This window comes from Petaurus breviceps, unplaced genomic scaffold (assembly GCF_028583685.1).
Source record: "Petaurus breviceps papuanus isolate PSGF00001 unplaced genomic scaffold, PetGlider_PUasm1.0 189, whole genome shotgun sequence".
NCBI lineage: Eukaryota > Metazoa > Chordata > Mammalia > Diprotodontia > Petauridae > Petaurus > Petaurus breviceps.
The window spans coordinates 41,165,457-41,181,472 of NW_027185809.1; the positions used below are offsets into that span (position 1 = coordinate 41,165,457).

At 35.7% G+C, this 16,016-nt stretch overlaps 1 protein-coding gene and 1 non-coding gene across 5 annotated transcripts in view; both read right to left on the reverse strand.

Annotated features, from left to right (window-relative positions):
* The window catches only part of GTF2A1 (general transcription factor IIA subunit 1), a 50,692-nt gene that overhangs the window by 8,401 nt on the left and 26,275 nt on the right, over nt 1–16,016 (reverse strand). For 2 of the 4 annotated variants that reach the window (XM_069092358.1, XM_069092355.1), the window contains exons 4-7: nt 12,015–12,079; nt 9,911–9,995; nt 7,358–7,491; nt 544–867 (exon numbers count right to left, since the gene is read on the reverse strand). In XM_069092358.1, coding sequence (XP_068948459.1) covers nt 544–867; nt 7,358–7,491; nt 9,911–9,995; nt 12,015–12,079 — 608 coding nt within the window. The remainder of the gene's footprint in view (nt 1–543; nt 868–7,357; nt 7,492–9,910; nt 9,996–12,014; nt 12,080–16,016) is intronic. The other 2 variants (XM_069092356.1, XM_069092357.1) reach the window with 2 other exon arrangements.
* Nucleotides 14,597–14,741, reverse strand: LOC138164512 (small nucleolar RNA SNORA79). The gene has a single exon (XR_011169094.1). It is a non-coding gene; the product is annotated as a small nucleolar RNA SNORA79 (small nucleolar RNA).

Here is a 16,016-nt window from a genome sequence, read left to right on the forward strand (position 1 = left end):
TATAATGGCAGAGTAAGTGACCACCTGTGATTTTAATTGCCAAAAACAACAATTTGGGAGAATATGAAAATTCTTTACATGAAAGATATTTTATCTAGGGTTTTATTTCATTTCTGAATGTTATCTATTTGTAGTAACCTAGTAAAACAATGCACTACCATTTATTTGCTTTATCAAAGAAGTTGCATATTTAGGACTATTCTATGAATTCAAGAGTTGGAACTGATGTATTTTTAACTACACTTGTAGATATAAGTGCTATGATTTAACTGCCCACGATGCACTTTAATCTTTGTGCAAATTTGTCGAATAACAACCTAAACTTTAAAGAAAAGGATATATTAAATGTTTTCATTTTAGCTAGTTCAATCTCAATCCTATAGATCTATGAAGAACTTAAAACATAATGGCTATTCTACAAGTTGCTCCCTAAGTGATCAGCACTTAAATACTGACCTTCCAAATAAAAACTATACACAGGCTACATGCAAAATATAAAATCATCAGTCAAGATTCTCATTTCCATATTTTTCCCAGACTCACCTCTTCAACTTGTCCATCTTCTCCTCCATCTTTCTCTTTATCATCTTCTTCATCATCATAGTCTTCCTCTTCATCTTCATCTTCATCTTCTTCAGATGAAGTGTCCCCAGCCCCATCTACTTGTAGCACCAAAGGAGCTTGTGGCTGGGCAGGCTGCTGTTGTGGTTGCTGCTGACCAGTTGCCGTAATCTGTGCTTGTGCTGCAGTGGGAGCTGCCAGGGTGGTAGGTATGACTTGTGTCTTGTTCCCTGTAAATAAGATCTGCTGAGGTTGTATGATGACACCTGTTGGCGGTGGTATCCCTCCAGGGATAGGAGCCAAAACCTGACATATAAAAAAAAAGAAATATTAAAGTCTCATTCATACTTTTTTCATTCATGATAGCAACAAACTTATGCTAACCTCAACTGGTTCCTCAGAGCTACCCAGAAATCTTTTAAATCATTCCTTCACAGTCCCAAGACCAAACCTCCTCTGTATTTTCCCTATGCCCCCTCACCTCACCCCTTTTTATCGCAATGGATTACTGTGTCTACAAGTAAGGATTAAAAACACCTATCAGAAATTCCCTCATTGCCCTCATTTCATATCATACAAAATACCCCTAATGTTTTTCACCTATTCTCTTATACTATTCTCATGTCCATCAAGCATTAATACATTCACAGATAAATCCGATATAAAATAAATACATAGCTATTTGGCAGAGAGAACATTAACAGTCCCTTAAAAGAGGTGTAACTTCAGTGGAGCTTTGGAAGAAGGCAGGAAAGTAAAGCATTCCAGGCATATGGAACACAGCTAATAAGGCATGAAAGGAGAAAACAAACTTGCACATAAGGAATAGTTAAAAGCAAACCAGTTTTACTGGAGTTTAAATAGAATGCAGAAGGGAAAGTAATGTAAAAGACAGGTTGGAGCAAGATTATCAAGGACTTTAAATATTAAAAATGCCAAAGGGGGATTCATATTTTATTATTTATTTGGTGCTACAAGTAGATGGGGCTGAGGACCCTTCATCTAAAGAACATGAAGATGATAATAATGAAGACAATAAAGAGAAAGACGGAGGAGAAGATGAACAAGTTGAAGGGGTAAGTCTGAAATGATATGGAAATGAAAATGAGAAGCCACTGAGGTTTTTTGAACATGGGAGTGACAGGGTCAGACTCAAACTTTAGGAATATTTATCAGCAATGCAGAAGGATTGAAAGGGAAGAAATCAGACTCAGGGAGATTCAGGAAGAGGCTATTTCAGTAGTAGGAATGATGAGGGCCTACACTAAAATGGGTGTGGCATGACTAAAAGGTGACAAAATATGGAACTGACAGGTCTTGGCAACTGAACTGACATAGACTGGGCTAGTAAGAGCAAAGAGTCGACGGTGACTCCTAGGTGACTGAAAAAATGGTGGTCCATCACAAGAATACAAGTCATTCCCCAACTGATAAATGGTCAAAGGATATGAACAGAGAGTTTTCAGAGGAAGAAATTAAAGCTATATATATATATATATATATATATATATATATATATATATATATATATATACACATACGAAAAAATGCTCTAAATCACTATTGACTAGAGATACAAATCAAAATGACACTGAGGCACCACATCACACCTATCAGATTGTCTAACATGACAAAACAGGAAAATTATAAATGTTGGAGAAGATGTGGGAAAGCTGGAACATTAATTCATTGTTGGTGGACCTGTGAGCTGATCCAACCACTCTGGAGAGCAATTTGAAACTTTGCTCAAAGGGCTATAAAAATATGCATATACCCTTTGACCCAGCAATACCATCTAGGGTATATACAATCTAGAGCTGAATCCCAAAGAGATCATAAAAATGGGAAAAAGACCATTATAAAATAATAAATAATAAAATAATAAAAAAACAAAAAATAGCAATTATTTTTGTGGTGGCCAAGAACTAGTAGAAATTGAGGGGATGCCTATCAACTGAGGAATGGCTGAACAATTTGTGGTATATGAATGAATGTAATGGAATACTATTGTGCTATAAGAAATGATGAACAGAGGGACTTCAGAAAAACCTGGAAAGATTCATATGAACTGATGCTGAGCAAAGTGAGCAGAAGCAGAACATTGTACACAATAACAGCCAGTCTTTGATAGATTTACGTCCTTCCCAGCAATGCCAGGACCTAAAACTGCCAAAGGAACCATGACGGAAAATGCCACCCACATCCAGAGAAAGAACTATGGAGTCTGAATGAATGCAGAGTGAAGCAGACTATTTTTGTTTTGTTTTCTTTCTTTCTCATGGTTCCTCCTATTCGTTCTGGTTCTTCTATACAACATGACTAACGTGAAAGTATGTTTAATGGGAACGTATGTGCAGAGTCTATATCGGATTGCATGCCACCTTGGGGGGGGGAGGAAGTAGAGGGGGAGAAAATTTAAAACTTATGGAAATGAATGTTGAAAACTGAAAATAAACATAAAAAAAAGAATGGTGGTCCATTTCAATGGAATAGGCCAGCTATGAGGAGGGTGGGTTTGAGAGAGAAAATATTGACTTCTATTTTACATGTTTGTCTTCTTCCTTGCAAAAGTAAATTTGGCCATTTGCACTCATTTTTTAAGCTCTTCTTGTCTTCTCTGGGAGCTGGTACCCTCTATCATTCCTATTTTCTTTCCTCTTGAATCTCCACCTCTCTACTGTTTCTTTACCCACTTTTTACAGATAGGAGTCCTTTAAACAGCTTTCCTATCATCTTGTCACCTCAAGTTTAACAATTTTAACTCTTACATCACCCTCAGTTTTCTTCAGAGGTTGTTCCTAATTCCAAATGGGTACTTCCCATGACGATTCTTAGCTTTCTTTTCTCCACCCCCCCTACTTTCTTTTTTTTTTTTCAAGATCTATCCAATTGTATAGTTTTGACCTAATACCACTATCAAGTTAAACTCCTAAACATTTATCTTCTGCCCAAAATTTGTCAAGCTCTATCCACCATAACTATAGAATGAGGTCTGCTATCCACTCTGGACATGTATGTAGAACAAGATGGAAAAAACTCCAAACACTTGTCAAATGTGACTAAGACCCACATTGGTGATTTACATGGGCACAAATGACCTCCTGGTGAGTGACTGCACAAATCACTGGGATTCAGGGAGACCCCCCCCAGAAATGGACCAAAGCAACAAACTGCAGCAGAGGATGGGGCTTAGTCTTTACTGTGGATTCAACTCCTACTTCCAGTTCAGGGCTTCAGATGGAGGGAGGGTCTGATCCTAAGCAGTTACCTTACCAGGAAAATAAGAGCAGGTTTTGTGACTTCCAACCACTTTTTGGTTCCTAAAATGAGGTACTTAAAAATGAACACAGTACTATAGGTATACATAGACTGTAGTAGAGGACAGTGAGACTTTAATAACCTCCCTTTCTTTGGATCCTATGCATTTATTTATTCATGCAGCTAAACATCATGTTTCCTTCTTTCTAGCTACCATATCACATTGTTTAACATTTCAAACCATGTTTGAAATGTTTTCAAACCATGTTTCTTCTGTCCTTTGTTGATGTTCTTTAGTCATTTTTCAGTCATGTCTAATTTTTCGTGATCCCAACTGGGTTTTCCTGGCACGGATACTGGAATCATTTGTCATTTCCTTTTCTAGCTCATTTTACAGATGAGGCAAACAGGGTTAAGTGACTTGCTCAAGGTCACCTAGCTAGTGTCTGAGGCCAGATTCTACCTCAGGAAGATGCCCTTTTCCTGTCTTATATTTACATATTAAATTTGGCACATCATTCTATCCTGTTAAGATCTTTCTGGATATGATCACAGTCAATATTTTAACCAATGTTCCCAGTTTTATGAACCTGAAAATTTGACAAAATGCTGCTTTATGCCTTCATCCACATAACTGACAAAAATATTACACAGCACAGGACTAACTCTACTAGAAAGTTCTCATGACTGACAATAATGCATTCTTTCTTTAATTACACCACTATTCTTCCAGGCACTAAAGCATGAAACCCAAGGTCACACGGCTAGTGTTTGTTAAGTGTCTGAGGCCAGTGTTGAACTCAAGTCCTCCTTACTCCAGGACTAGTGCTCTATTCACTGGGCCACCCCCTAAACTCTACTTTCAATAAGCTTCTATTCTAATGGGAAAGATGAAAATTAACCTATGGAGCATAAATTTAAAGTAAATAAAAACATAAAGTAAGCAATTAAATACAACGTACTATGGGAAAAGGAGGGCAGTAGCAATTGAGGGAGATCAGGAAACACTTCATGAAGAAGATAGTGCTTGTTGGTGGAGTTGTGAACTGGCCCAACCATTCTGGATAGCAATTTGGACGTATGGCCAAAGGCTATAAAAATATGCATGCCTTTGACCCAGGCAATACCTCATATCCCAAAGAGATCATAAAAATGCAAGAAGGACCCACACATATAAAAATATTTATAGCAGTTCTTTTTGCAGTGGCCAAGAATTGAAAATTGAGGGGGTGCCCATCAATCGGGGAATGGCTGAACAAGTTGTGGTTTATGAATGTAATGGAATGCTATTGTTCTATAAGAAATGATGACTAGGTGAACATCAGAAAAATTTGGATTTATATCAACTGATGCTGGGTGAAGTGAGCAGAACCAGAAGAACACTGTATGCAGTAACAGCAACACTGTGCAATGACCATCTTTGATAGACAACTTTTCTCAGCAATACAAGGATCTAAGACAATTCCAAAACATTCATGATGGAAAATGCTATCCACATCCAGAGAAAGAACAATGGAGTCTGAATGCTGATTGAAGCATACATTTTCTCTCTCCTTGTTTTTTGTTTCTTCTTTCTTGTGATTTTTGCCTTTGGTTCTAATTCTTCTCTGCAATATAACTAATGTAGAAATATGTTTACTCTGATTTTACATGTATAGCCTATATCAGATTGTACGCTGTCTTGGAGTGGATGGAGTGGAGGGAGGGGGAGAAAATTCAGGCCTTTAAATCTTATAGAAATGAATGTTGAAAACTAAAAACAAATAAATGAAATCTAAAAAATAAAAGGATGGTGCTTGAACTATGTCTTAAAAAGGTGTTTTTTTTAAACAACAAAATAAATGAAAAAAATAAAAAAACAAAATCAATTCAACAGTCTGTGTTCATGTACATTCACATCTTCAATAGAGAAGACAGACAGCTGTTGAGCAGAACTGAAGAAATCTTTCAGAACTCTCTACCACCTAGTGTATTTTTCTCCCCATTTAAAATACACGATTTAAAAACTTGTACTCTTAACCTGTTTTACAAAACCAAACTGAAAAATACAAAAGCAATGGGACAGATTATAGCAAGTAATATAAGCATATAAAGCTTTGTTAATAAGATAAAATAAGGAAACTCAAAACCTTAAAACATGCTCGTTACTTGCTGGAATTAAGTGCACTGCAAACATAGTAGATGGCCAGAAGAGATGGCACAAAGTACATGAGGAACAGAGAGAAGGCCAGCTTGGAAGGATCAGAGAGTAGAGAAAGGGAGAAATGCCCAATGAAGACAGAACGATAGGTTGGAGCCATATTGTGTAGTGCTTTAAAAGTCAAACTGAGGGATTTATATTTTATTCTATGGGAAATAGGAAGCCACTGGATTTAGGTGATTAAGACAGCCAGAAGTCTGAGCTTGAGGAAAATTACTCTGGAAGCAATGGTAACAAAAGTAGGCTAGACTATAGTGGTGAGAGACTTAAGGCAGGGAGACCAATTAGGAGGTTGTTGCAATAATCTAGGCAAGAAATGATGAGGTCACACAAAAAGAGAAAGCAAGGAAGGGTATTTTAAGCCATAGGAAAAGAACAATTTAAAAACTGAAGTAGTTCATCTGGCCTCTATAACATCAAGTTCTTTTCCTAATAGAAGTCTCATAAAATTTCTGCTCAGCTCAAACTGTACTCAAACTGGATTATTCCTGATTCTGACCTGCCTTCTTACTCTTGTGTGAATTTGCCCACATTATCTGGACAAGACTCCTTTAACTTTCTCATCGTGTGAAATCTTCCTCTACATCTAAGGACCAATTCAAGTACTACTTCCTCTGAAATATTCCAAGATCTCCTCAATTAAGAGTGGTTTCTTCCTCCATCAACATCATATACCTATGTTTTTTACATTATCCACATAGCTGATCTACTTTTAAATTGTATTTTAAATATTTATGTAATTTCTTCTCTAACCATTTTTGTGAGTTTGAGCACAGTGCCTAGCACAATCCCTGGGAATAGAAATGGCATTTAAGATTTATTTGAATTGAATATTAAGTGTTTCTGAATCTCAAAACTTTCAGTATTTCTCAGTGCCTAGAAAGATTTTCAAAATGTTAAGTTACAAGTGCTAGTTTTCTTTGTGAAGAGAAGTAGTCTTTTTCTACAGAGGTTAAAACTTTAGTGTGAAGAAAAAAAGAAAGCCATGTTTTCTTACTGCCACTGAGGATCCCACCCTGTCATTTAATTTAAACCTGATGAGAAATACTACAAAGACAACAGAAAAGGATTTCTGGACACCAGTCAAACTAGTGCCATGTCTACTACAACCACCTAGTTTTACTCAGGTAAAGTCTCTGGCAGAACACAGGCCAGTGTCTTTATATGGCAAATGAGGAAGGGTACCTGAGCTTATCTTTAAATTCTAATAGCAGTGAGAATTAACACCAGTACTAATAACTATAACTAATTAACACCAATACTAATACCAGTAAGAATAACAACACTTGTAGGTGTTACATATACCATAGTATTCCTTATAATTAAAGACTGTTTTACCTGTTGTATAACAGGAGCTTGTACTCCCCCAGGCTGCATCTGTGGTATAGCCTGCTGCTGCAAAACCACTGACTGCTGTGGTTGAAGGATATACTGGGCACCACTGGCAGTCCTGACCACCTGTAGAATTTGCCCTATAACAACAACAAAAAGTTATTCAAGTTATCTTTTAAGTAATGATTTCTATAGCACATCACAAGTTAGACTAAATAGGTTTCACTGAAAAGATGTCAGAATATGCTAGTTAGCTGACAATATGCCTAAAAACTGAATTTAGTGCCATCATCTATACTTAATATACTCTTCTCTCACATTTTGTCCCTTCTCTACCTCTGTTCAAATTCCAAAGTGCTGCTTTAAACACAGCACTTTCCATTGTTCTCATCTTTTTAATGTCCCCCAATAGGGCTTTATTAAGAATGTGATTTGATTACAGGATCCAAATCGCTCACTTAAATACAAAGAATCTGATTCCACTGGTTAGTTGTTAAAGAGACCGAATCTAGAGTGACGCAGAAACTGGATTTTAAAATCCTACCTCTGCTATTTGTCACTTAACTCCTCTGACCTTTAGTTTCGTCATCTGAGATGAGGAGGCTGGACTGGGTAAAGTTTAAATCAGAGTTTCTTAACCTAGAGTCTGTGCATATATATCTATATATGTATGTACACACACACACAACTTTGATAACTGCATTTCAATGGAATTGGTTTCCTTTGTAAATCTATATCTTTAATTTATACACTTGAAAAGATTAGTCTGAGAAAGTTATCTATAGACTTCTGAAGCCCAGCTCTAAAACCCTATGATCCTACTTGCATTACTTTGGAAGTATGTACATTTTGGGGGCTCACTTTGAGAAATGTTCTGTGATTTGATCTGGATTCTGGGAAGCCGTTGTCCAGAGCCCCCCCAGCTTTGAAAAACCAAGATGTGGAAACCCAGATGTTGACTGGGTATGGATGTAATGGTTGGACAGTTTGGAAATCTGTCTACTTGATCTGTTTCTGTCTTATCTGCCTGTATACTTTGAAGTTCGGGGTGCTGACCTTTTCCCCTGAACAAGGTAAACGATATATGTCTGACTGATTAAAGTAAGCTTGTTAACACCCCCCCCCCAAAAAAAAAGTATGTACATTTTTCAGACTACTAGAGGGCTGAGTGGAAAAACAGCTTAATTCAAAATGGAATCCTAGTAGCCTAAAAGGCTGCCATCTAAGTGAGCCCTTCTTCCTAAATAAAGCAAATTAAAAGTAAGATCAAAGTGACAAGACAATTGAAAATGCTTTTAAGAACTTCAGAAACAAGACAGATACACACACACACACACGTATGGTTATATTTATTTTAGCAGAGTGGTAATTTCATTGGTCTGGAATTCCTGACAAAGAATCCCCTCTGACTAGAGCAGATTTGGCAGTTGTTCTGCAACTTTAGAGTCTTACCAAGTTGCCTGGTGCATGAGAGGTTAATGACTTTGAATAGCCAGTACTGTATGCACCACAGGTAAAACTTGAACCTAGGTCTTTCTGAATGAGGATGTCTACTCTATGCTGCCTCTTGGATGGTACACTGAAGTGACAGTGGTTATTCCTGAAAGATATGCCTTCAAGAAATGTGATCCTTTTGTTACACCTTAGATGTGACCTTAGTTTTGAAGACCGTATCATCTCCAAGGGTATACGCCCAAATATTAAACATTATTATTCTGCTTGACCAAAATCAAAAATTCTACTGCACTTTGCCTTACCTTGGTAAAGAAACAGACATGTCTTTGTTTCTTAAACACCATAAAATCAGTCAACAAGTATTTGTTAAGAGCTTACTGTGTATAATGATATGTGATATAATAACACAGCTGGCATTTATATAGCACTTTACAAACATTATCTCATTTGTTCCTCACAACACCTGGTGGGGGGGGGGGGGCACTATTATTATCCTCATTTTACAGATGAGTAAACTAAAGAAGGCAGAGAATAAGTAACTTGGAACTCACAGGTCTTCTTGACTCCAGGTCCAGTATTTAATTTGTTGTGCCATCTAGCTGCCTGTGTCCCAGGAAAAATGCAACAAGGCCTTTACATGGGGGTTATGGAGAATTTTAATTTATATGGGATGCTTCCAATGCTGAGAAATATATACACACATGTAATTCTACATATATGTATTTATATAAATTGTCTATGACAGACAATGATTAATTTTTTTCCTTTCACACTAAGCAAGAATAATAATAGTGAACATGATAAATTATGGCTTACATATTTACAAATATGACTTACATGTATAACACAAGATAAAATATATTAAGATCTAAACAACTAAGTATTCAGATCTTAGTGTTTAATACTACTGTCTGTATATTCTTCTCTGTTATTCCCACAGAGTTTTGAGAAAAAAATGAAATCTTTAGTGAAAGCACAAAATAGGCAATAAAAGTTCACAATTACTCTCAGTCTCCTAATTAAATGAAAACATAAATTCATCAATCAAGACTAGGTGATAGTGTAGTTTCTGAGATGTCAAACAGACCTATCATTTTGAATTACCTGAATTACCTGAATTAGTTATTATCTGCTGAACAGGAGTAATACCAGCAGGCAGTGCCAATGTAGCAGCAGTGGCAGCAGCACTCTGGGGGGAGGAGATAAAAATAAAATCAGGTCTCAAACTGTAAATACTGAATCAAACAACAGAAAAAAACAGTTGCAAACAAGAAAACCAAAATGGGAGAAAATGGACAAAGTTAAATCTATCTTGAAGATTACTTCTAGAAGAAAAACAAGTTTATAATGAGGAAAAGGATAAGCAAAGACTTTGTTGACACACCAGAAAATTTTGGACACTCAAAGAATTTAAACTTATAACAGAGGATCCTTAACAGGGATAACTATACTTCAAAACATCTAGATTTCCATTTCCTAGGTACAGGTGTAACACCTGTTCATATACTTATAACCAAAAGGATAGGAAGGGAGAGGAAAAAAGGGAAGGAGAAAGGACAAAGAAGAGCTAGAACAAAAAGTCTAGCTCCCCCTAAGTCAGCAAATTTAAAAAAAAATATTTTAATATCTCTACTTCAATATAATCAGTCTTTTGTACATATATGCATTTCTGTAAAAAAGGTCCACAGACTTCACCACACTGCCAAAGGGGTTCATGAAACAAAAGTTAAAAACCCCCAAGCCAGACAAAAAAGTGAGAAATGGAAATTATGTACATTTGAGAAAGATTGGCTTTGTAAATTCAACTGAACTGTTAAAAGCAAATGACTGAGGGGTGGCAAGGTGGCATAGTGAATAGAGCACCGGCAAATGACTGAGGGTTGGCAAGTTGGCACAGTGAATAGAGCACCGGCCCTGGAGTCAGGAGGACCTGAGTTCAAATCCGGCCTCAGACATTTAACACAAAAACTAGCCATGTGACCTTGGGCAAGTTACTTAACCCCAATTGCCCTACAAAAAACATAAAAATGTCTTTAAAAAAAAAAAACAACAAATGACTGAGGAAGAGATGGATACAGTAAAATCCTGAGGTAAACTCCAGGTAGTAGTTAGCACTATGAACACAACAAAAGAAGCTGGTTGCTATCAAAAATAGTATGGTGTGAAAGGAGAATGGGTCTTTGTATTTACAAGAATAAGATAGTGTTTATAACTTAAGAAGTGACTAAATTAATTTTATCATAAACACTAAAGGAAAGTCATGAGTATTAGAAATATTGTCATTGACATCTGTATCAAAATATTAGAAAATAATCCTTTTCTTATGAATTTTAAGAAGCACGTTAAAAATTAGAAGTCTAATGAACTTGGCAGTAGTTCTTTAGGCAGTAGCCAATAGTATGTTAACATTCTAGTCAACAAGGATATATTAAGTGCTTATAACCGACAGACATGCTAAGCATGATACAAAGAAAGGCAAAAACAATCTTTATTCTCACGGAGCTCACATTTGAAGGGGGGAAATAATCAAAAGTGTACTATAAAGGAGTATTTATGCATGCATGTGTACATGGATATTATTATTATAACCTCCTATCATTCATCTCATTTAAATACTACCACTTTCTAAAAAGCTATAGCCTGAAAACAAAAAATGGGATCAAGGGTACCTTGGCTAGCTATAGAGTGGAATTCATCTAAAGCACCTACTTCCAAATATGAAAAAAAAAGGCATATCTGCAGTTACTAAGTACAAAAATAATTTGAGGGTTTGCCAAAATTCAATGCACATTTATGAACTTAAATTAAGAACCGAGGATATGCACACAAACACCCCCTGCCTTTTAGATGATATAACAATTTTAAAATAAAGAATTCCCACCATGCTTCCTCTGGGGTTAATTAGATTACTCGTCCCAACAGACACAAACACACACAAAATCAATTTCTGAAATAATTCTTGCCTTCCATTAAGAGTCAGATTTTATGTTCTGTCAAAGAGAATTATATAATAAAAAACTCAACTTCATTTTTTTCCCACTGCTAATCCAAAAAATAAATAATTTGTTTGTAACATTCTTTAATGGTAGCCTCTTAAATTTATTTTGTTTTCTCTTACTAACATCAATTCACATCACCATATTGTAAATATTCTATTTAGAATGAAGTTGAGGTATAACTGATCAAAATGTTAAATTGTGAATCTTACCATACTTGAGGGATTCATATGTTGTAACAACTTAGACTCTGGTACAATAACTTGAGGTGGTGCTGCTGAAAACATAAAACAAAAACAATTATGCTTTAAGAACTCATATATAAGGAATTAATAACTTTATGAAGATATGGGAATTTTAAAAAGTGTTGAAAAATTTCGTTATTTCAAAATGGCAAAGTACTAAAAATATATAATTTTTTAATCAACAATACTATGAAATCCAATAATTTTCTCACCTACTCAAAAACTATGTTTAAAAAAATCAATTTAAAAATGCACACTAGTGGTCAAGGAAAACAAAAGCAGGATTAGTGTTGTCGAGCAGCTGGGAAAACATCGACTTTGTCCTACTGGGCACAAATCTCAAAGGCAACAGAAGTGATTCTCATATGTTCAGTAACAATATCAGCAACACTGGCATTTTAAAATCATTTATGTCAGACAACTAATTTTACATAGTGTAACACTGTCAAGGAATAAGGTGTTGTGCCCAAAGTGGTTATTTAGCCCAGGACTTCTTAAACTATTTCCACTCCCAACCCCTTCAGCATTTCTGAAACTGTGGATTGCAACCCCATATGTTTAAAGAAGCAATGAGCAAAGAGGCAACTGAGGTTTTTATCCTTTTTGATTAAAAAAATACCTAAAATGCAGCACATAATTCCCTACACTCTTATACAGCACAGGTCACATCAAACAAAATTTTAACTTTTCCTTGATTAATCAAAGTCATTAGGAAAATTCATTATTATATGATGATCCAGTGATGATTTCCAAAATAAGAAGGCTATGTGCTACATAAAAGGGACCATTTGCTTCACAATTCTTGCAGTGTACTCCCTCACTATTAGCTGTCATTACTCGGTCTTTCTTTCATCTTCTAATAACCCCAACTCCTTTCTCCTTCTCATCTGTAGTTCTTATTCTATGTCCATTCACTTCATGTTATCAATAAACCCAAGTTCCAACTCTAATATAAAATATGTATAACTCCTTATAGAAAAAAATATAGCTATTTCTCTCTGAACACACAAATAACCACATTCGAGACATTCAAAGTTGGTGGAAGTTTGGTCACTATTACTTTTAACACACAAATACCTGTGTATAAAATGTGCCAATGGTGCACCGGCTCTTAGCAGCAAAGACCTGCTCAGATTGTATCTTTTCCAGTCACAGGCACCAAAACTTAAGAAAGATACTGACAAGCTAGACTGAATACAAAAGTGAATGGGCTTAGACTCCTGCCATTGAATCAGAAATATTTATCCTCAAGAAAACATGACAGTTGTCTTCAAACTATTCTGTTCAGTTCTAAATAGCAGAACCAGGACTAAAGGGTGGAAGTCAGAGCAAAGCAAATTTTGATCTAATAGAAAGAAAAACTTCTTAGCAACTGAAAAATATTTACATTATCAAATGAACTGCACCTTATGAAAGAACTCCCCATTATTGAAATCTTTAAACACTTGTAAAGGACATTTGATAGTAAAGACTCATTCGTTAGGGACTTGAGCTCAAAGGTTCTTCTAAACTCCTGACATGCTATAACTTATAATATATAGTGTTATATATTATAATATATATTATATATATAATATACCTCACAGGCACAAAAATGGTTTTTTTGGTCTTTCATAATTCAAGACCTAATTACTGACAGAGATTATTTAAGAATGGATCTGAAGGTCATGAGCTTACCACATCACCTTTTATGTTATGTAACAGTAGTCAGTGATAACAAGCTAAGTTTGAAAACAGAATAATAAGCAAGACAATATTAGAAACAAGAGTATCACTGTCTAAAGTTTCCCATGTACCCCCAAATTTTTATAGTAGCACCTTTTGTGACACCAAAAAATTGTAAACAAAGTTGATACCCATTAATTTTAAATGGCTAAACACAGCATGATCCCTGAATGTAATAGACTATTACTGGGCTTTAAGAAATGCTCAATGTGATGAATACATAGAAGTAGAGTGAAGTAAGAGGCAAGAAAACAATATACAAATGACTACAACAATGTAAATGGAAACACACACACACATTCCAAAAGTGAATCCAGAAAAATTATAAAGAACAAGCATGGCTCAAAAGAGAAGATATGAGAAGACACTCCAAAACCCCCCTCACACACACTCTAAGGGGGTAGGTGTTTCACAAGTACCGAACACTGCACATATTTTCAGACTTTTTTTTTTTAAGCAACTGGAGTTAAGTAACTTGCTCAAGGTTACATGGCCAGGTTTTGTGTGTGTGTGTGTGTGTGGGTGGGTGTTAAGTATCTGAGTCTGGAACTGATCCTGGGCCCTCCCAACTCCAGGGCCAACGCTCTTAATTCACTGAGCCACCTAGCCGTCCCTCAGACTTTTTTTGATGTACTGATCAGTTATGCTGATTTTTCTTTTTTTTTAACTGATTTTTAAGAATTACTGCCCCAAGTTAAAAAGCGTTATACCTTAGCAATATATCCATCAATAACATTTTAACCTTAATAATTTGCCTTATCATCTAGCTTCAAATTTACCACTAACTCCTAACCAGTATTTTGCAGTAGCAGTGCATATTTAAAAATTGTTTGACTCCGCAAATTTCAGAGAACAGAAGGATAACCCATTTATCCCAAATATTCTCTGAGTGAAGAAAGTCAAAATTTAATGTCTGATGACATAAAATCCTAATGCCAGAGCTCTAGGCAATAGGAGGAACAGTCATCAAGCCAGAAAGGAAAAAAATTATCTTCAAGCTTATCAAATGAAAATTACTCATTTTAGAAATAAGAAATCCCCTCTACCCTTAAGTAAACTAAGGACTGTAAAATTCTCCAAATGAATAAATTGATTTTCTCCATATTCAATGATTTTAACCCTACCTATTACATTAAGTACTCCACTGAAGTCTTACTTTGGAGCCTTATTTGACCTGGAAGAAAGCCTACACCAGCAGAATATAACCCAAGTTAAAAACTTGAAGACCAAGTTAGCCAAGTAGGGCCATATTCATCACCAAAAGATGGGTCACTAGGTGAAATTTTTTTTTTCTGTCACAGCTATTTAGGAAAGCTGACTTAAGACTAAAAAAGGACAGGCGCTGTGATCTACATTATTACCTAAAACTGATAAAAGTTATCACTCTTCTGAAGTGCAGTTACCATGTTGCTTCACAGGTGTTTACAAATTGGTACACCTTTTCCTTTCTGTTAACATAAAATTCTTTGGGGTTTAATGACTTAGGATGAACACATGCTTTACTATCTGAATTGGTAAAATAAATAACAGACAACATGTCTGCAAATATGTGAAGCAGTATTTAGAATTTTTGTGGCAAAATAAATACGTGGAGACATTTCAGCACGATAAAACTCACCGCTGACAAAAAAGACTAAAAAGAAATGTTGCTAATACTGAAAACATAATTTGAGGGCATAAAGTTAACTAGGATATTTCTTGTTATTAAAGTTTGGCCCACCTTATGTAAACCAAATACTGGAAAATAACTGGACTTATAAAAATATAACTAATCATCTAGTCCAACCTACTTATTTTGCAAATGAGGAAAGACCAGAGGTTGACTGACCTATCATAGGTCACTGACTTACTGAAGTAGTAAAAACAAATCTTTCTACAAGAAAAAATTTAAATTATTTCTGTCTTAGCTTGGGCATGGGGGTGTATTTCAAGTATGAAATAATAATTCGTCATTTACACAGGCAATTAAGAGCATGGTGTAATGAAACAATCATTGGGTTTTGTGGGCATTGTGGGAATGGAGTGAACCATACTAACTCCATCTTGTGACTCCACTCTGGAGCTAGCTTTCTATTCCGTTATGGGCCTAGTCCAAATTCTGCCTTGTGAGAAAACTTTATTCAATTATGGAAATTATACTTCACTGCATTATTTGAACCTAATCTTGCATGGCTGGGAAGCTGGACAACTTCTACCTGTTGCTTGGAGTACCTTAATTGAGGACCTAGTTTGTGCTGACCAGAA